General features: G+C 35.4%; 1 protein-coding gene across 1 annotated transcript in view; it reads right to left on the reverse strand.

Moving 5' to 3' along the window:
* LOC100349442 (uncharacterized) overlaps positions 1-23395 on the reverse strand; it is a 453812-nt gene that overhangs the window by 343786 nt on the left and 86631 nt on the right. The window contains exon 4 of the mRNA XM_089323942.1: positions 990-1153. Within this exon, the coding sequence (XP_089180068.1) occupies positions 990-1153 (164 nt within the window). The remainder of the gene's footprint in view (positions 1-989; positions 1154-23395) is intronic.

The following is a 23395-nucleotide window of genomic DNA, read 5'->3' on the forward strand; positions in this document are numbered from 1 at the left end:
TGAATTACTCAGGTAATTAAAGGTCTTCATCTAAATGTTTGTTGAATGGCTGGTGGATTTTAGCATATTCACAGCCCATAAATATGATTTGTTTTATAGTTCTAGATGTCTCTCTCTCCTGTTTTTAAAGATTTATTTATTTATTTGACAGGCAGAGAGAGAGAAATAACTTCTATCCACTGTTTCACTTCCTAAATGGCCACAATGGCTCTGAGCTGGACCAAGCCCAAGCCAGGAGACAGCAGCTTCTTCTAGGTCTCCCACATGGGTGCAGAGGACGAAGTATTGGGCCATCTTCCGTTGCTTTCCCAGGAGCATTAGTAGGAATCTGGATCAGAAGTGGAGCAGGCAGGAATGGAACAGGTGCTCATAAGGGATGCCAGTACTGCAAGTGGAGATTTAACTTTCTATGCTACAGTGTAGGCCCCTAAATGTCTCTTTATACAACATTTACTATTGAGTTCTAGGTTGACTTGATTATTATTTAAAATGGCACCTCTATTTCTAGGTGCAAAAAATACTTGTCTAGAATGTCATGTCTAATCCTGATATTTCTCTTGTTATTTTTTGTTTCTTTTTAGTCTCAGCAGATAAAGCAATCCTTTCTCTCCCTTGATTATATAGGACTTTCTAAGTGAATTCCCTAGAATCTCCACCTCTGGCTTTAATTTATTGAAAAAAAAAAATGATTCAGGTAGAATATACATAAGTTTTCCAAAAATTATGGGATAAATCATCCCCAAGGCAGAATAAGAAACAGCAACCATTGCACACAGAACCAAGATTCAAATACTGCTATGAAGGGGGCCCACCTAAACTTATAAGCATAGTAAATGGAGACCATATCAGTTGTAATTACCTGTGAATTGGAAAGGTGAAAAACTGCAATTTACTTTAAACTATGTTGCAAGCAAGGCACACTTTTCGGCTTTAAGTAATTTTTACTAGTTAGAAAGACAGGGACTATAAGAACACATCTCTCTACTCACCTCTTTACAAACAGAAGCAATTGCTTTTAATATTATATCCTTGTGGTCAGGCCGGATTATGCCAAGTTCATTAAGTTTTTCTTGTGTAATGTTAAGAAGTCTCTCCCCGTTGATTTTTGCTCTTTCAAACTTTTCTCCGTATACCAGAAAACTATAACCCAGCTCTGTGTAAGAAATAAAAGACATAGAGGTGTCAAGGAAAAAAAACGACTACAGTTTCTTGTAAAAATAACTACACAATTCTACTGGCATAGAATTGCCATTTGAACACTTCATTCCAACATTACATCTTGAATTCAGCGTCTGTAGTTAGGAAGGCTAAGAAGGAGCAAATTTTGAACATCATTGCAGAAGTACTTAAATATAAAATGTAAATAATAAAAGAAACTGTTAAACATGCAGATGCAGAGATTATAAATGAAAGATTTATAAGCTGTTATAACAATATCTAAGATAGACTTAATTGAACTGCAAAAACATGTCTTCAGATTTGTTATTACTTTAACATTTGGAATTTTATCAACTAGGAATCTATTGTAAATTAACATAAACATTACTTCACATAGTTCTAAAATGTATATATAACTCAAAACATCACGCTGTACATGATAAATAAATACAATTTTATGTCAATTAAAAATAAATTTAACAATGACTTCAAATCTTAAAAAAGATCTATGTAGTTAATATTTTCAAATTATTTGGAGAAGGCACTGTCTCTTAGGCAAACTGCTTCACAATTGTGAAAAAGTCAAATTTCTCAGGTATATATTTTAGTTAAATGTTGATGCCATATCTTAGATTTATTTAGAGAGAAGTAATTAGATGATCCATGAATAACATAACATAGTTTATTACATGATGTATAAAACTATTAATAACAATGGAACTGAACGATTGCTAAGCTTTGAGTAAGTAAAAATGATCAGAAGACTAAATATATCAGAAGACTTTATAAATCCTTAGTTATCTACATTAATAGGAGTACAGTAGAAATAGTTCAAAATCAGCCTTAAATTCATTTGAAGTTTTATGTAGAACTGCTCTGTGAAAAGGAGTATGATGGTACATCAAAAAGTTCATGGAAAATATAGTTAAAATATAAGTTTATTTTGCTTCAAAAACACTTTAACAAACCATGTAAAATTTTTTCATGGTACAAATTTTTCATGAACTTTATGAAGATAACACATATGGCTAACATTCTGGGAACCAATAATATAAAATGATTAATGCAGATTGTATTTATTTGAATTTTTGAAAAAAGATTCATGTATTTATTTTGAAAGAGTTACAAAGAAAGGGAGGAAGGGGGGGGAGAGAGAGAGAGAGAAAGATACCTTTCATCCTCTGGTTCACTGCCCAGATGGCCTCAAGGGCTGATCCAGGCCGAAGCCAGGAACCAGGAGCTTCATCCGTGTCTCCCACCTGGGTGACAGGGGCCCAAGGACTTGGACCATGTTCCACTACTTTTCCCAGGTCATTAGCAGGGAGCTGGATCAGAAGTGGAGCAGCCAGGAAAAGAACTGGTGCCCATATGGGATGCCAGTGTTACAGGTGCCAGCATAGCACACAACACAACACTGGCCCCTTAATTTTCCTTTAAGAATTTTTAAAAATTTTTTGATTAACGTATGTTTACATTTTTATGGGGTATAGTGCAATATTTCAACATTGGCAAGGATGTGGAGAAAAGAGTGGTGGTGGGGATGTGAATTAGTACAGTCATTACAGAGAAAAGTATGGTGGTTTCCCAAAAAACTAATAGATCTACCATATGATTCAAGTATCCCACATGTGGGTATATATCTGAAGGAAATGAAATCAGCATATGAGACACCTGCACTACTGTGTTCATTGCAGCACTATTCACAATAGCCAAGTTATGGAATCAACCTAAGTGTTGATCAAGGAAAGACTAGATAAAGAAAATGTAGTGTATATACAATGGTATACTATTCAGCAGAAAAACCAAATTAAATCCTGACATATGCAACAAAAATTGATAAAACTGGAGACTATTATAATAGTCAAATGAAACAAACCAGACACAGAAAACAAATACCGCATATCTTTCATATGTAAAAGTTTAAAAAATTCATTTGCCTTTAAAAAATAAACCAAGCTAATGTTTATTTTTACAGTATCTTTAAAATACTTTTTCACTAATTGGATAATATAAGTAAGATTTCATGGATGAAGATTTAAACTCCTTTTTAAAAATTTGTCGATTACAAATATATTTCATTGAACTGATACTGCTAATAAAATTACGTTTCTATTCTTATCTTTTTAAAAAATATTTTGTATTTATTTATTCCAGAGGCAGAGTAACAGATAGAGGGAGAGACAGAGATAATGGACTTTATCTGCTGGCTCACTCCCCAAACGGCCGCAACAGCCGGAGCCTAGTCGAGCTAAAGCCAGGAGCCAGGAGCTTCCTCTGCGTCTTCTACACAAGTTCAGGGACCCAAGCACTTGGCCATCTTCCACTGCTTTCCCAGGCCACAAGCAGAGAGCTGGAGGAGGAGCCGCAAGACACGAACTGGTGCCCATATGGGATGTCAGTGCCACAGGCGGAGGCTTAGCCTACTACGCCACAGCGCTGGCATTGTATCTTTAATTGTTTTCTAAAAGATGACTTTTTGACCTCTATCAGTTTCTTTAGTAAGTTTTTTTTTTGCATTAAAATGTGGACTTTAAAGTATTTTTCTGTTTGTTTACTTTAAGCTTTTAAAACTGATTGCTTGTAGTAGAGCACTGGGTTAAGGCCCACATGGGACTCTGCATCCCATATCAAAATGCCTGGCATGGAATCCCATTTCTGCCTCAGTTCCAGCTTCCTGCTAATGCATCCTTAGAGGCAGCAGATGATGGCTCCAGTACCTGAGTTACTACAACCCATGTGGGAGACCTGGTTGGAGACCTATGCTTCTGCCTTCTGCCTGGATCATCATTAGCTATTGCAGGCATTTGGGAAGTGAATCATTTAATGGAAGACTCTATCTCTCCCTCTCTCTCTATCTGTTGTTCTGCCTTATCAATAACCATTAAATAAATAAATAAAACCTTAGAAGAGGCATAAAACTATTTTTACCTTAAAATTTTCAAAATTCTCAATTGCTACATATTCATACTGGCTGCCTTCTCTGTTAGTCCTAAACTAATACAGGTTTTCACTGTATTTTCAATATAGAGTGAAGCTAACTAGAGTAATTCATCTTGTACAAGTATATTTATATAAATTTCCCCTTTTTCCCAATAAAGATCCATGGTACAGAAATTTTCTCTGCTGCATGCTAAAAAATGACCAGCAATAATACTCAGATAGTTGCAAGGAACCTGCCTAAACATAATAGTTCTCTGTGCCTATTTTTCAAGATTATTAACTCTTTTCATTAGGGGAAGAGACTCAGGCATTTGACTTGGAAGACTACATGTTACAGGGATGGCTAAAATAGGAATAATGAAGAAGTTGTAAAATTATGTTAAAAGAAACTTGAATGCTGAATATCTTAAAGTAGTCTTTCTAACAATTTGCTGATGTCTTTGGAATATTTATTTCTTCATAGACATTAAATATGACAAAAGAGAGAACAGAAAATTATGTGTCAGTTTTAATGCTAACCATTGGTTAGGGAAAATTTTATATACATATAGTTATATCCAAAAGAATGAAATATAGATCTTTGTGGCTGATGTTCATATATACTGAAACTTCACTCAGTAACTATACTTAAAAGTTAATGACTTATCACTCAGAGACTTTACTTTCTATTACTCTTCATATATGTATAAAGAATCAATTATAAAAATGGAAAGGAGGTATCATCAATAATTTTTTGAGTTTGAATATTTCAAACTCCTCGGATTCTGCATTTTGTTTTATCAATTGCAGAAGGTGTTTATATTAGAATGTAATATACAGTTAAGATTTTAGGATTAAATCAAAGAATTGTGATACCTATAAATTTAATGAAACTACTTGTTCTCTATAGATTAATGAGTATCCGAACGTAGACAGAGTGAACACAAATTATCTCACCATGCTGGATTGCTTTTCTGTTGCTTTTACAATCCATTTCATTAAAAATTCCTGAGAAATGATATAGAGCAGATAAAGCACATAGACTTAAAACAGGTTCCATGTCTTCAGCAAACAATACATAGCCTGTACATTTTGATTACTGGATTTTTATTAAAGTCAATACATATTGCTTTGGTCTTCGTTCATATATTAACATTTTAAACCATTAATGTTGCAATTTTCAATTCAGTCTGATTAATAATTTCTGGTTGTATGCATGAAAACTTTGCTAATGAAAGACATGGCCATTGCCTTAAGGAAGTATAATAGCTGAAGAAACTAAACACAGTGGTGAATAAAATCCATTGCTAATATCCATCTAGGAATTTAGCAAAACTAGAAATTGATTAAAATTCCACATTAAACAAGTGTACAACTTCAAAGTGAGAGAACTGATTAAAGAAAGAAAGCTCATTCTTAATACCTGGCATACAAGATTCTAGGTTTTAAAACCATCTGCATTTTGCTATATTATCTCATAGACATAATGGTAATGCTCAAATTACTCTCAAGGATGAACACTATGACCAGATATCAAGCTATTAATGTGAATATTTGTAACTTTCAAGATAATTTATATAGCTTACATGACCCTAACTATTCAGAGTTTCATTTCAGGCCTTGTTACTTTGGTCCAAGAATTTGCTATTAATAATACTGATTTAGAATTTTGGAGCACAGTATTATTTTAAAATTGTTTGTGTATCTATGAATATGTGCATGCATGTATTTGTGTAAATTTTAGTTTTATTTTTGCAAATGTATGAGTAATTTACATAATCATGACTCTATTTTGCATTTGTGAGTATTTAAAATAATCCAGTATGATTAGGTTGTGTGCTTTCTTTATAAATCAAGGGGTGAAGGGGCCGAAGCACTTGGGCCATCTTTTACTGCTTTCCCAGACCATAGTAGGGAGCAGGATTCGAAGAGGAGTAGCTGGGACTCTAACAACCACAGGCAGAGGCTGAAGCTATTATGCTGCAGTACCATCCCCACCACCACCACCATTTGTCACTATTCTAAGTACTTTTCAAATATGATCTCATTTGTTTTCACAGCTGTGTGATGTAGGAACTGACTCACAGAGTAGTAAATTACTTACTTAAGGACTACACTAGCTAGTAACTACTTGAGCCAGGATTTAAATCCAAGCAATCTAACTACAGATCTCATATTCTTTTTTTTTTTGACAGATAGAGTTAGACAGTGAGAGAGACAGAGAGAAAAGTCTTCCTTCTGTTGTTTCACCCCCCAAATGGCCGCTACAGCCGGTGCGCCAGCGCTGCACTGATCCTGGTCTCCCATGTGGGTGCAGGGGTCCAAGCACTTGGGACATCCTCCACTGCCTTCGCGGGCCACAGCAGAGAGCTGGACTGGAAGAGGAGCAACCAGGACTAGAACCTGACGCCCATATGGGATGCTGGCGCTGCAGGTGAAGGATTAGCCAAATGAGCCACAGAGTCGGCCCCCAGATCTCATATTCTTAACCACAATGCTCTTTTTTTTTTGACAGGCAGAGTGGACAGTGAGAAAGAGAGACAGAGAAAAAGGTTTTCCTTTACTGTTGGTTCACCCTCCAATGGCCGCCGCGGCCGGCAAGCTGCGGCCGGCGTACCGCGCTGATCCGATGGCAGGAGCCAGGTGCTTCTCCTGGTCCCCCATGGGGTGCAGGGCCCAAGCACTTGGGCCATCCTCCACTGCACTCCCTGGCCACAGCAGAGAGCTGGCCTGGAAGAGGGGCAACCGGGACAGAATCCGGCGCCCCGACCGGGACTAGAACTTGGTGTGCTGGAGCCACAAGGCGGAGGATTAGCCTAGTGAGCCACGGCGCCGGCCCACAATGCTCTTTTACTTATAGTAATTGAGATGGCCTAAGGTTGGGAATGGCTTCCATAATGTACATGAAAGAAATTCTGGAAAGGTGTGCTGGAATATGTAAGAGACACAGACCACAATCTCCAAGTAACATAAATACAACCAACTATCCACATCTGAACTTTTGGAAAGAGCATACTCAATTTGTACAACTCACTATTCCTTAATTTCATTCACTCATTTATTCAGCAAAGCTGGTCCTTAATGCCTTTGTACTTTGCTTTTATCATTAATGGCTGTCAGCTGTGGTATTACGCACTGCCATCCAATATTGCAGCTCACACTTGTCCATACACAAACTGTTTCAAGGTTTAACATGTTTCAAGGCATTATATAATGTAATTTTTGTTATGATTTCATATAAACACAGGGCACTATAATAAGATAATGTTTGCATAAAGAAAAATAAACCTCAATTGTTTTCTATCTATAAAAGGAAAAACAAACCTAGACAGAATAATAAACTAGCCCAGTAAAAAAATAAGCTTAAATGGAAGTTTGCCAATTGAATTATCTTCACTAAATAAAATAAAGTTTTCCATATGGGCCAATAGCATTTAAATGCACAAGGAAATGTATTTATATATATATATATACAGAATATATATATATACATATGTTCTGAAAATATAAGTGTCAAAGTTCTAAAGAAGAGTCAGCAGTAATAAAATATATTCTTAGATTGATAATGGTAAAAATTATATATGAGGATGCACTATCTAAAATGGCTATGTGTTATACAAAAAGGATGAATATCAGAAGAAAGCCAATTCCATTTGTTTAGAGATGTTCAAAGTGAGGTTTATTTGTGGTCCTTAATTACGATATTTGAAATCAGTTTATTTTAATTGTACTGAGTTAAAAGTTCCCTGTAGTTATTCTAAATAACTGTACATAAATTGAAAACTCTACAACCAGTGTCAACTTTTAAAGCATTGCGAAAACAAAATAAAAAAGAGCAAACAATTCTATAGACACCCCATAGGAAAAAAACAAAATTGTGTCAGCAAATTAAGTCTCTAAGTGGGAATTCCATATACCATACCAGAGTACCTGGGATTGAATCTCACCTCTGCTTCCAAAGCAGCTTCCTGCTAATGCACACCCTTTGGGTAGCAGATGATGATTCAATTACTTGAATGATGATTCAATTACCCATGTGAGAGACCCCGAATGGAGTTCTTGACTCCTGCCTCCAGCCTGAACTAGCTCTGGTTGTCGTGGGCACTTGGGAAGTGTGCTAGAAAATGGAAAGGCTCTCTCTCTCTCCCCACCCCCGCCCCGACCCCTGACTTGCAAAACACCAAAAACAAATAAATTTTAAAAAGTTATATCATCTAAAAACCCAATTTTTCAATTTAATTCATGTCAAAGAAAATCATGCTTCCTGTACACACTTTGGAAATATTGTTATAGTAGGATGGCAAGCAAATCTATCTTTTACTTCATCATTTAAAATGTTCAATTGAATACACATGGGTTTTTTTTTAAAGCATATCAAATAAGATGCACATTTTTCAAAAATTCAATATGACACTGGAATTTATGAAAAGATACAAACTATAGCTCAGTTCATAATGTGATACATGCAAAAAATATACACAGGGTTAAGAGGAAGAACACTAAAATCACACAGTCAGAGTTCAAACCAGGCCCTGACATTCACTAGTTGCAGCATTTTAGGAAAGTCACTTCGACTTTTTAAACTCCAACTTTCTGATGTTTTAAAATTAAAGAAATAAAAGCATGATCCCCATACTTGTTAGTATTAAATATAATGGAAGCAAAGTGGCTATCAGCATTATAACACATAATAAATATGCAAATAATGTGAACTAATATTATCAATATTATTGATATTACACAGCATGGGTGGCAAGAAGAAATATTTGACCTATATTATTTCACAAATAGCTCAAATGACTCCTTAATAAATAGAAAGAATGGAATTAAATATTCTTCATTAGTTTCCAACTTAGACTAGTTCTTTCAGTAAAGATTGATCAAGAGATCAGTCAACGATGCTAGAGGTTTGAGAAATAAGTTAAGATTGATAAAATCCATGGACTTAAAATTCACCTCAAAATTCCTTGTTGTGTTCTGTTATTTTATTACCATGTAGTTATCTGCAACTGAGTTCTGTAAGCTTAAGAGAAGCTTGAGTCATATACACTTTAAAAATAACTTGAATTTGTCTAACGTGAAGTTTTCACTTACTACATAGTTTTATTTTTCATAAAACTTTTATTTGTATACTATTTTACTTGAAGTAGTTACTATATTATGTGTGATATTTATGGCTATGTTTATTATAGGAAAAAATAACCCTTAATTTTCTTGATATTTTCTTCCATTATGATGATTTAGTGTTTAAACAAATATATAAGTAAGCTGTGTTGATTGAATAGTTAAGATATGCCTTAAAAATAATATGCAATATAACAGTTCAGAGTAAAGATATTTTATGTCCCACCATGCCCAGACTTTAAAAAAATGAAAAATATCCAACCCATCATCCACCCATATACAACTTTCTGCACCTTTAAAATGATATTAACTTCAAGTGTTACAAATGGTTGAATGAACTTCAAAAATTTTTTATCTTTTCATGAGAACTGTACAGATTTTACATTATTAAACAGCTCTTCAGAATCTATTTACAATATAAAATCACACAGCAAACCAGAAAATAAATGGAACATAAATAAAATGAGTCTCAATCAATGACAGAATCAAATCTTTAAAAAAGAAGATTTATCGGGGCTGGCACATGGGGGCCAACTCGAGTCCAGGGTGGTCCACTTCTGATCCAGCTTTCTGCTTTGGCCTGAGAAAGCAGTGGAAGATGGCCCAAGTCCTTGGGCCCCAGCACTGGCATGGGAGACCCAGAGGAATCTCCTGGCTCTAGGCTTCGGATTAGCCCAGCTCCAGCCATTGAAGTTATTTGGGGAGTGAAGCAGTGCATGGAAAAGATTCTCTCTCTCTCTCTCTCTCTCTCTCCCTCTCCCTCTCCCTCTACCTCTCCCTCTCCCCCCTCCCTCTTTCTCCTTCTCTCTCCCTCTGTCTCTGAAACTCTTTCAAATATTAGATTTATCTCCCACATGCATACAGGGGCCATCCTTCACTGCTTTCCCAGCCATATTAGCAGAGAGCTGGATCAGAACTGGAACAGCCAGGACCTGAACTGGCACCTATATGGGATGCCGGAGCTGCAGGCTGCAGCTTTAACTTGTGCCACAGCGATGGCCCCTAGAATTAAATCTTCAAACAGAGTAAACTAACTTGACCCAAGCTTTACTATTATCAGGAAGGCAAATAAAGTCAGCAACATAGTCACTTGTGCTTACAAATTCATACCTTTGTTTTTTCAAGCTCTGAATTCCTTCTAGACATTTATATGATCTAAAACAACTTTTGCTTAGTAGTAGGAATAGCAAATTTATGACATTTGTCCTTCTCAACCTCATTCTGGTGTAGGTATAATTAAATGATCACAGAATTACTTCTTTTTAAGCTAGAATTCAGTCAGAATCCTTCTGACATACTGCTTTAAACAACCAGCAGCCACTAACCAATCAATGGACAGTAATAATTAATCACTATTTGCTATATTTTATTTAAAGTAAAATTATGTTCCATAGTTTTGCAATCCAATCTTGTTGGTCATTGGTAGACTTTTCAGTTGTCTATGTAGCAAAACACTTTTTTACATTCCTATTAATGGTTGTACCAGCTAAATTTATTGTCATTATTTTACAGCTAGCCTATAATATTAATATTTTCTCATGAATTGCCTCACTGTTCTGATTCATCTTAATCCTTTGCTCAAAACCATTCAATAGCTGTCCATCCTTTGCCAAATAAAACCTAAAACTTCAATTGGATCTTAATGTCTTTCATAATCTGGCTCCAAATACAATGACTCCCATATAGAAATCCTCTCTCCAAATAAACTAAACTATTCATATTTCTGTAAACATCCTCAATATTCTCATGTCTGTGCCTTTGTTAATGGTTTCCTCACTCCTAAAATCTTCTCCATAATCTCCCCCATTAAACTACTACCTCTTCTTCAACTATTAATTTCAGAGTTGCTTCCGTGACTCTCTTTTTGTTCATGTCTGCTTTATGTTGTACCTATTTCCTGACATATCTTGTTTCTCTACTAGCTTAAAAGGTAGTGGAGATTGGAGTGTATGCATAAATTCATCTCTGCAATCCCCTTGGCTCCTATTACTGATTCCAGAGCACAGTAAGCACTCACAGAAATGGAAGTCAAATGCAAATTAAAACTGAGTCATTGATTAACTGCATCTCAACCAGAGGCAGTCCCCACTTTATTTATTTATTTATTTATTTATTTATTTATTTATTTTTATATTACTTGTGTAATATAAAAATACATATGGATATTTTTTCTTGATTATTACAAAAACTATAGAGCCTTTCTTGCATCTGATGCTAAGGAGTCAATATACTTGAACATTCTGCATTGTTTGGGACCATCCATCAGAAACAATTTTGCCCCACATCTCTGATCACACAGTCCCCCTAGATTATCAATAACATTGCTCCTGAGAAACATTGACTACGTTCTTGAATATTCATAAATAGTATATAACCAATCTTGATAGATAATTCTATGCAATTTTGCCATTCCAAAATACTACAAGAAGTGCAAAGTTACAACAATAGATGTGAATTTGTGTACTGCACCAAAATGAATTAAATGAGGGAATAAATAACACTGAAGGACCGGCACTGTGGCGCAGTGGGTAAAGCTGCTGCTTGCAGTGCCGGCATCCCATATGGCCACCAGTTCGAGACCTGGCTGCCCCACTGCTGATCCAGCTCTCTGCTGTGGCCTGGGAAAGCAGTAGAAGATGGCCCAAGTCCTTGGCCCCTGCACCCGTGTGGGAGACCCAGAAAAAGCTCCTGGCTCCTGGCTTTGGATCGGCGCAGCTCTGGCCGTTGTGGCCAACTGGGGAGTGATCTGGCAGATGGAAGACCTCTCTCTCTTTCTGCCTCTCCTTCTCTCTCTGTGTAACTCTGACTTTCAAATAAATTAATTAATTTTAAAAATGAAAAACACCAAAATAAAATTGTACTCTGCCTGCAAAGAGATAGAGCCTGATGTGAGACTGCATTCTCTCTGGAGGAAGTGGTCCCTTTTTCTCCACATAAAATTGCAGTCAATTGTCCAAGCAGTGCTCCCAAGGGGACTATTTGTGCACAGAAGATGCACATTATTTCTAATTTTCTGCCGAGATGAAGCATATTGTAATTCATACAGAAATGCCCATCAACTAACAGGACTCTGAAAAAAGAAGCCTTTCTCCAAAACTGAGCAGCTGATGCTGCAATTAACACTCATCATATGTATCTTTTACCTGTTAACCGTTAATTTTATTTTCATCTGTGCATGCTTTATCTACCCAGCTCATATACACTATGACTAGTTTGTAATGTATATACTTCACAGTATTCCTGACAGCACATAGCATGTACACAATTATTTAATAAATATCTGTTTAATGAATACACTATGGTTAAATTTATGCCACAGACCAGAATAGAAATGTGGATGTTGGAAAGTCAATGATCACACATTGAGTAACTGAAAACTCATCAAAAGATTCACTTTTAGGGGCCAACATTGTGGTGCAGTGGATGTCCTGGGAGACCAGGATGGAGTTCCACGTTCCTAGCTTCAGCATGGCCCAGGCCCCAGCCAATATGACCACTGGGAAGTGAACCAGCAGATGGAAGATCTCTCTCTCTCTCTCTCTCTCTCTCTCTCTTCTCTCTCTCTCTCTCCTTCTTTCTCTCTCTCTCTGTCACTTTGCCTTTCAAGCCTTTAAAATAAATAAATAAATATTTTAAAATATTTAGATTTACTTTCAGTTAATTGAACTTTTTTTAAAAAAGTATTTTTAATCTTGTATAAGGTAATGCAAGAGTTCTTTCTAAACTAAACGAACTTCAAGTCTTCTCTATTTGGCACATGACTAATTGGAATCAAATACTGTAAAAATGTTCCATATCTCCAAGTTTCTTTATGATGAAAACACCTAACATTGTGTCTTCTCAGGTATTCTTAAATTGGGATTAATTATGTTAAATGAAGTAAATCAAGCACAGAAAGAGAATCAAATTATCTCATTCATATTTGAAGTCTAAAAAGATAAGTGAAAAGTGAACAAATAAAAATTTAAAAGTAAAAAGGTGATCTCATAGAAGTTAAAAGTATAGCAGTGGTTACTAGAGGCTGCAAAAGGAAAGGAGAAGTGATGGAAAAAAGCTGATTAATGTGTACTAAGTTATAGCAGGACAGGAGTAAGAAGTTCTGAGACTCTATTGCACAGCATGGTGAATATAGATAATGCTAATCCATTGCATATGTCACCATAAGAAAATAATACAGTTCTTAATTATTAAAGTTCAAAAATTTAGATTTTAAATATATAGGACATCCAGTTTCTGCTTTGGAATGTAAGAAGCTTGGATGTTGCTACTCTGTCCTAAAAACAAGTAAAACCTGAACAAACTAAAGAATCACTAACTCTTATTAGAATTGTGCAAGGAGTGAGGTCAGAGGCCAAACTGTTACCCCAAAATTGGAGAGACCAATAGATGAATACAGAAAATCACAACTTACTGGAGCAGGCACACAAGCAGAGACCTCCACAAGAATCAGTCCTGGGGTAGGAACAGCTAAACTATAAGTTGCTGGAGGTTGAGTACGACAGCTCTGAGAGCTAAAATCTCAGGTCATAGGGGGAACCTCTGACTTTTGTGATTTTTACCTACAGGAATTCAACAAGATTTTCCCAACACTAGTTCTTTTAATAGACCAATAAAATCAATAATCTTTTATTCATGTTTGCTTAGAAAAAATAGATAGGATACAAATTACTTACATCAAATTGAGAGGGCATCACTACATATACCATACAAATTAAATGATAATAAAAGAATATTGTAAGCAACTCCATGCCCATAAATTTGATAACTTACATGAAATTGAAAAATTCCTTGAAAAAATAAAATCTGCTAAAATTCATACAAGAAGAAATAGATAATCTGATTAGACCTAAATCTATTAAGTAACTAAGTAGTTAATAACCTTTGAAAAATAAAGCACCAGATCCTAATGGGTTCAATGGAGAATTCTATCAAACATCAAAGGAAGAAATGACACAAATTCCCTACAATTTGTTTCTGCAAGCCACAAGCAGGGGAAATACTTCCTAATTCATTTTATGACTATTCTACGAAGCCAGCATTAACCTAATGACAAAGTCAGACAAAGTTATCACAAGAAAACTTAAGACCAACATGTCTTACGAACAAACAGCAAATATGTTGAACAAAATATTAGTAAATCTAGCACATCAATTAATAAAAAGAATTGTATGTATCAATTAGGTAGCATTTGTCACAGGTATACAAGGCTGGTTCAATTTTAAGAAATCAATTACTGTAATTCATCACATTCACAGACTATAAAAATCACATGAACTTATCATAAGATGCAAAAAAGCATTTCACAAAATCTAATATTCACTTATGAAAAAAAAATCTCAGAAGCTAAGAATAGAGGGCAATTTCCTTAACTTGATAAAGGACAATACAAAATCCCTACAGCCTAATATCATATTTCATGGTTGAAAACATGAAGCTTTCCCTTTCCCGTTCCTCTTTAACACTATCCTTGAAGTCTTAGTGAAATTACTAAAACAACAAAAGGAAATAGGTAGACCTAGTTGGAATAAAAAAGGAATTTTTTAAAAAAAGAATATTGTCTTTTTGAGGGTAGTGATGCGTACTTGGGCCCCTGCCACCCACATGAGACCCAAATGGAACTCCTGTTTTTGGCCTGACTTATCCCTATTTTTGCAGTTAATTGGGGACTCAATCAATGGATACACGATTTCTCTCTCTCTCTCTTTCTCACTCTATCATTTAGCCTTTTCTCTGTATTAATATCACATTAATATGAGAACTGAGGAGAATTGTATTGTAATTTTCACGCATTTGCTGTGACACAGAGAATCTACTGTGTTAATAAATTCCTTAAAAATAAAATAAATTTTTTTAAAAAAGAAGAGATAAAACATATTTAAAAAAACTTAAAAATAGCACTGTCATATGATGCAACAATCCTAGTACTGGTGGTGCTGGTATCCCATAGGGGCACCAGTTCGAGTCCTGACTGCTCCACTTCCCATCCAGTTCTCTGCTATGGCCTGGGAAAGCAGTAGAAGATGGCCCAAGTCCTTGGGCCCCTGCACCCACGTGGGAGACCCGGAGGAAGCTCCTGGCTCATGGCTTTGGATTGGCGCAGCTCCAGTTGTTGCGGTCAATTGGGGAGTGAACCATCGGATGGAAGACCTCTCTCTCTCCCTCTCTCTCTCTCTCTCTCCTTCCCTCTCCTCTCTCTATGTAACTCTGACTTTCAAATAAATAAATAAAATCTATTTTTTTAAAAAAAGGAAAACTGCTGATAAGCTTGTGGATGTTCCATTGTACATGTATTTTTCTATTGCACCTTTCAAAATTCTTTGTTCTTGACTTTTGACAATTTGATTGTAAAATGTCTAAGCTGGATTCTATACGGTTCCTTTTATTGGATGTCCTTTTGGATTCCTAGATCTGAATGATCATTTCCTTCCCAAGATTGGGGGGTGGTGTATCTCAACCATTACTTCTTTAAGCCAGCTTTCTGGTTATTTCAAATCTCTTTTTCTCTGTACTTCCCATGATGTATATACTGGTCACACGATGAAGTCCCATAAGTCCCTTAAGCTTTCCTCACCATTTTTCATTATGTTTTTTTTGTTTGTTTCTGTTACTGGATATTTCCAAGCAATCTACATTTGAGTTCAAACCACCCCACCCTCTTTACTCTTAGTGGATTTTAAGCATCTAGAATATTCTGAGTCCTATATATGCTCCAAGATATGCAAGACAGAAGCCAGTTCACTGGGAAGTGCCTAGAAATATGAGAATATTGGTTCAATTCTTTCCATACCTTGAGAAAAGTTGAAAACTAGGAGTTTTATACACAATTTTTCTGCACGGAGTTGGAGGGGGAGCTGTGGCAAATGCCTACACACTAGTTCAAACCTTTGTCCTCTGTATCTCTAGGGTTCTAGAATATGCCAGTCCTCCCTATATGCTTTACAACAGACAAGATGAAATTCAGTATGCAGATATGATATTTTGTCTGTTTGTTTGTTCAATCGCTTATTCCCCCCTACTCACTCTGCACTGAATCAGGGGAAGTAGCTGTGGTGTTTGTACATACACTAGTTCAAATTGCCACCATTGTACTCTGTATTGCCCAGGGCTCTAGCATGTGGCAGACATCATCAGCACTCCAAGAGAGGGGAAAAAAATAAAAGCCAGTCTCAGGCAACAAGCAGAAAAGTTGGAATACTGTATGTGCGGTTCAACTCTTTCCTTCCCAGGGAGTAGCTGGAACCAATATTTTCCTGTAGTCTACTCACACTGTTCAGAACATGAGCTGTAGCAAGTGTCTGCATGCGACTTTAAATCATCTTCGTTATTCTTACTGATTTCCAAGCATCTGGATATGCTGGTTCCACAAGGGCTTTAAGATACGTAAAAAATGAGCCAGTCCCCGAGACAGCACACAGAAATGAAATTTTGGTATGTTGAGTGTGTACTGCAACACATTTTTTCTCCTCAGAGATAAGCAGGTAGACAGTAGTTTATTCCTAATTATTTACTGCTTTGCAAGAGGCTGAGATTATGTTGCAAGAATTTCTCCATTTTTCTAACAGTTGTAATGTGGCTGGTTTCTCACTTGCCCACAGTACAGGAGCCTCTCATCTAGTTTCTATACAGTTCTCCCATTTCATGTTAATGTGATATTAATCCAAAGAGAACAGATTCAATGAAGTTCATAGCTACAGTTCTAAGAATATGATATTCTCTTCTTTCAGTACATGTATTGCTGTTGAAAGAGTGCATCCACATGGGGAAGGAGAATCATAGTGTTCTATTCTATCATCACAAAGCCTTGCAAACTACCTTATCTTTAAGTTGACAATCAAAGTAGTTTACAATATGCCACCAAGCTAAGTTTCAAACTTTGTCATTCATAAATAAAAAGTCTCCCATTCCAGGCAAGCAAGTCTATTTATTTATTGATCTCAAACACACATTTCACCTTATCTGATTTGCTTTTCACATATCATTTGTCTTCTCTGGAACATTATTCCTCCTTCTATCCCTTTATCCCAATTTTATCTATATTGAAAATCCAAGCTATGTCATGAGACTCCACCTAAAGAGTATAGCTTAAAATATTTTACAGTTTCTGTCACTAAACTGATATTCATACCACCTTTTGACTTTAAACAGTATTTAATGCTGCTCAACTTTATATTTTGATTATTCTCTTTCAAACTAAATTGTAGCATATTTGAGACCAAGTGGTCACAAATCTTTTACTAGAAAATGGGTAACAGAAACAATATACTGAACCTATAATCTATATAATAATTTATTACTCATCTAGAATACAGGTGTTTTGACCTCCTAGACCTATATACATATATAGAATATAAAGGCAACTTGAAATATATCTTGAGGAATACATCCAATGGTTTGAAGTGATTTTGGCACATACCCTGAAAAATCAAACAACAAGAATGTCTCCTAGTATGCAGATAAAGAACGGGAAATATACACTCCTGCTCAGTCTTCCTTTGTTATTTCATGGAATCTCTTCTAAGCTGCAAGTCCTGTTTTCCTGATATATGACTTTGAAATTTGCCTTTTTTTTTTAACAGCAATGAATAAAGATAAAACTTTTCATGTCATTGGGTCTCTAACTCAAAGTGATCAAAAAGCAAAGATACTCAAGAATTTTCAACAGAATATCTGATAACTATATTAATTTTGTCATATAACAAATTACCAGAAATTTACCTTATTAAAACTACAAACAGTTGTTATCTAATAGTTTCTGTAGGTGAGAAATCTAGACACATTTTACTTGGGTTCTAAACTTAGAGTCTCATGAAGCTGGAATCAAGGTGTTGGTCAAAGTTAGAAACTTATTTAAAGCTCAGTTTCTTTCTCTAAGTGCACTGTTGAAAGAATTCAGTTTATTGTGATTGTAAGAATGAGATCTATGCTTTCTTACTGGTTGTCAACTAGAGGCTATTCTTTGCTTTTACAGACTATTTACCATCTCCACAGTGTGGCCATTTTTTTACATCAAGGTCAGTGGAAGAATTTCTCTAAAACTTTGTGTTAAGTGATTATTAAAAGGTTCATGTGATTTGGCCAGATTCACTAAGAAAAATCTCGCTTTGTTCATTTAAAGAAACTCAACAACAAAACAAACAATCCAGTTGAGAAATGGGCAAAGGACTTGGACAGGCATTTTTTAAAAGAGGAAATTCAAATGTACAACAGACAAATGAAGAAATGCTCAGGATCACTAGCCATCAGAAAAATGCAAATCAAAAGCAAAAAGAGGTTTCACCTCAATCCAGTCAGAATGGCTCTCATACAGAAATCAACAAACAATAACTGTTGGCTAGGAACCTAGTCCATTGTTTGTAGGAATGTAAACTAGTACAGCCATTGTGGAAGACAGTATGCAGATATGTGAGAAAGCTGAAAATAGATAGAACATTCCCCAGCAATCCCACTACTGGGGATTTACCCTAGGAAAATGAAATCAGCATATGAAAGAGTTATCTGTATTCCCATGATTATTCCAGCTCAATTCACAATAGCTAAGATATGGAACCAACCCATATGTCCATCAACCAATGATTGTATAAAGAAATATTTATATATATGTACACACACACACACACACACTATGGAATACTACTCAACTATAAAAAAATGAAATCCTTTCTTTTGCAACAAAATGGATACAGCTGGAAACCATTATACTTAGTGAAAATACGTAGTTCCCAAAAGACAAATACCATATATTTTCCCTGACCTGTGGTAACTAACAGAGTACCAAAAATAATGAAATTGACAATTTGAGATTTGATGGTTTTTTTACAGCCCTGTCTCTACTGTTGAGGAACAATGCTAAACTTATTATTTTTTAGCTCTCTACTTAGTGTAGGGTTAATCTTGTGAGTATAAAGTAAACTGAAAGTAGATCATTGTAAAAATTAAGAGAGGTAATAAGAGAGGAAGGAGGAAGAAGGTTGGGGGCAAGGGTGGGAGGAAGGGTAGGGTTGAAAGTATCACTATGTTCCTAAAGTTGTAAATATGAAACACATAAAATCTGTATATCTTAAACAAAATTTTAAAAAAATGAAAGAACCTGATTAGTAAACTAATCATATCCAAATTCACATACTGCTCAAGGTCAAGGGATTGTCACTGAATTGTCACCCTTAGAATTCTGTCTACCACAAAAGCACATAGCTCTACCTTCTGTAGAAGTCAAAGGGCCTAAAAATTTTCTTCCTTTAAAAGAAATGTCTCCTTGATTATAATAAAAATTGTTTCTGCAAACTTGGCCATTTACAGAAGATAAAAATCTGTCATAATAAAAAAGCCAAAATGTGAGAAAATATAATGTTTTGATTATATAAGTGAGAATACACATTATTGAAATTTGAAAATAAAAGTATTTTCAAACCATCTTTATAGTAGTCACCTCTTTATAGTAATCACATCTTTATAGTAATCACAGCAGTAAACATATCCCAGTGAAGGAATGAAGAGCACAGTATGTAATAGGCCATGCAACAAAGCTTCCCTTTTATAGTGTGTAAATAACTAATTTCTGAAACTAATAAGAGTAAATACCACTTAACTATGATAAATAACCTGAGATTACTCATCCTTGAACTATTTATTATGCTTCCTTTTAAGTGATTATAATGTTCTGTACATAGTATTAATATGATAGTAAAAAGGAAAGTATTACACAAATGTATTCATGTGAATTATTTTATCAACTTGTGTTTAAATGTAAGAATAAAGTTAAAAGACACAAAAGCATCCAAACTAATTGTTTAGGTGCAATTCAAGGAATAAGCAGCAATTTTCCTTGAGCATACAGTTTATATTTGAAGTTCAGCTCTTTGAGAATGAATAGAAATAATTTTTGTAGTTGGAGAGAAGCTTATCAAACCTGAATGAACAGTGTATGAATGATATTTTTAAGACTAGACCAGAGTGTTCCATCTCTGATCAGGGCATTTTCCATTACATAGTATCCCACTATAACTAGTGTTATTAAGATAGGCACAAAAACTTCAATAAGAAGCTTCCAGACATTTGATAAATTAAAAATGAACATCTGGTAAAAAAAATCCCTTTCAAAAGATATACAACCAAAGAAGAATATATTTACTAACTAAATAAGGAATTAGTTCCATCATGTCTAACCTTTAGTACTTGGGAAGTACCCTTACCAGCAACAAAATCAGCAAGCTTTTTCTCCCACTAATCTAAGACTTGTCCCATTCCTGGGCTTTTATATTGGCAGAGCAAATCCTTGGTAGATCTTGTCGTAATATTTCCATCACATGCTACCTTCGTTCCTATGGAGTTTCTACCTAATATTCAAGTTAAAAATAATTTTAAAAAACAGGAACAATTAATTTTACAACTAATTTCAAACTAAACTGATTTTTCTTAAAGTCACTAATACTTATGCCCAGTAAATTGATAATTTATAATTCAAAATCTGTGATCTTTGATAAAAGTATGAGCCAATGAAACAAATTATTGAAATTATACACATCACAATTAACAACAGAATAACAGAATTCAAAATTATTCAGAAAATAATTTATGCCCTTTATACCACCATTACCATAATTTCTTCTTCTCTAGGGTTCTTCTAGGTAATAAATAATAAAAATAGATGCTGTAAAGTTATACATTATGGTGAGCTTATGTTTCCTAAAATAATAAATCATTTGTTATGGAACACAAAAAGGTTGTGCTTATCTGAAGAAATTTAAGCACTTAAGAGAATTAAGAATAAATATTTTAAAAATTATTTTACAAATGAAAATTTTGTACAGATTGTATATAATCACTTTTGATGGTCAATCTATAGAAAATCTGAGTCTTTATAAGTTTTGTCTTGTCCACACTTCCAGATGCACCTTACAGTGTTTCCCCTAAGTTTAAAAAACATCTCTTAGTCTATCACTGCACAGTATTTTTTTAAAGATTTATTCATTTATTCGAAAGTCAGAGCTACACAGAGAAGGAAAGACAGAGAGAGAGAGAGGTCTTCCATCTGTTGTGCCAATCGCCAGTCTGAAGCCAGGAGCCAGGAGCCTTCTCTAGGTCTCCCACCAGGGTTCAGGGGCCCAAGGACCTGGGCCATCTTCCACTGTCCTCCCAGGCCATAGCAGAGAGCTGGATCAGAAGCAGAGCCAGCACTGTAGGTGGTGGCTTCACCTGCCAGGCCACAGAGCCAGCCCCTACACAGAATTTCATAATAAAATGCTTAACCTGTACTTGGTGTCATATATATATATATATATATATATATATCTTTCAGTTTTGCTATGAATCTGAAACTACTCTAAAAATGAAGCTTCAAATCAAACCATGACATATACCATATATATGGTGTATGTATATATATATATATATATATATATATTAGAGAGAGACAGGAAGTGCTATATTTCAGTTAACATAAAATATTCAATTTCTGTTTTCATTTCCTTAAAAATTTCTTATTTTATGATTCAATTTATAGTTTATATGTAGTTATCAGGCACTTAGGAAATACAAAATTTAAGGTTAACTCATGCTCTCATAGCTATATATATGAATACATGAACACATGTGGGGTCCAAGTATTCTTGCCCATTCGAACCTGGGGAAAAGCCAGCCTCTGCCCTATGAGTGGTAGCCAGATGGAGGATTTTTTAAAAAATTCCTGGAATTTTGCCTCTGAAACTAAAGGGTGGAGGCTAGTTGAAATTCAGCCCCCTTTTTTAACTTTTATTTAATGAATATAAATTTCCAAAGTACAGCTTATGGATTACAATGGCTTCCCCCCCATAACGTCCCTCCCACCCGCAACCCTCCCCTTTCCCACTCCCTCTCCCCTTCCATTCACATGAGGATTCATTTTCAATTCTCTTTATATACAGAAGATCAGCCCAGCATACATTAAGTAAAGATTTCAACAGTTTGCTCCCACACAGAAACACAAAGTGAAAAATAATAGATGATTTTTTAAATGATGATGAAATCAGATCAGACCTATTGTCATGTTTAATCCCAGTGAGAGTCAAGTTGGGAATTCCTAATTTCTTCTCTTTTTTTTAACAGAAGATCAGTTTAGTATACATTAAGTAAAGATTTCAACAGTTTGCACCCCCATATAAATACAAAGTGAAATATACTGTTTGAGTACTCATTATAGCATTAAGCCTCAATGTACAGCACATTAAGGACAGAGATCCTACATGAGGAGTAAGTGCACAGTGACTCCTGTTGTTGACTTTACAAATTGACACTCCTGTTTATGGCATCAGTAATCTCCCTATGCACCAGTCATGAGTTTCCAAGGCTATGGAAGCCCCTTGAGTTCTCCGACTCTTATCTTGTTTAGACAAGGCCATGGTCAAAGTGGAAGTTCTCTCCTCCCTTCAGAGAAAGGTACCTCCTTCTTTGAAGACCTGTTCTTTCCACTGGGATCTCACTCACAGAGATCTTTTTGCCAGAGTGTCTTGGCTTTCCATGCCTGAAATACTCTCATGGGCTTTTCAGCCAGATCCGAATGCCTTTAGGGCTGATTCTGAGGCCAGAGTGCTGTTTAGGACATCCGCCATTCTATGAGTCTGCTGAGTATCTCACTTCCCATGTTGGATCACTCTCCCCTTTATTTATTCTATCGGTTAGTATTAGCAGGTACTAGACTTGTTTATGTGCTTCCTTTGACTCTTAGTCCTTTCATTATAATCAATTGTGAACTGAAATTGATCACTTGGACTAGTGAGATGGCATTGGTACATGCCCCTTTTAATACCTTAGCCTTTCACTAGAATGGCCACGCCAGCTTGAATACAGCCTCAATCACCTGAGCTGATTTGGGAGAAGAGAGTGAGTCATATATCAAGACTCCCAGACTTTCAGTGTTCTGACCCAAATTCAGCAGATTTTCTGAATAAATATTTCTCTATTTGCTCTACAAAATTGGAATAATATACAGAGAAGTGTTTTAAAAGACATTTTTACAATTTTCACTAGCTACAGCTGTTCTCTGAGGAATACCTCTGTGAAGTTCCACGCGCTCACTTCCAGAAATGGAATTCACATAATATTTTATATAGTAACAGGAAATAATTTTAGCCATGATTTTATGGATGTGCGAATATTCACTTATATTCTTATAAATACAATTACTTGTGAATACAAGTATTCTCTTATATAAATAACCTGT

This window comes from Oryctolagus cuniculus, chromosome X, assembly GCF_051225735.1.
Source record: "Oryctolagus cuniculus isolate XC-2025 breed Fujian yellow rabbit chromosome X, ASM5122573v1, whole genome shotgun sequence".
Taxonomy (NCBI): Eukaryota; Metazoa; Chordata; class Mammalia; order Lagomorpha; family Leporidae; genus Oryctolagus; species Oryctolagus cuniculus.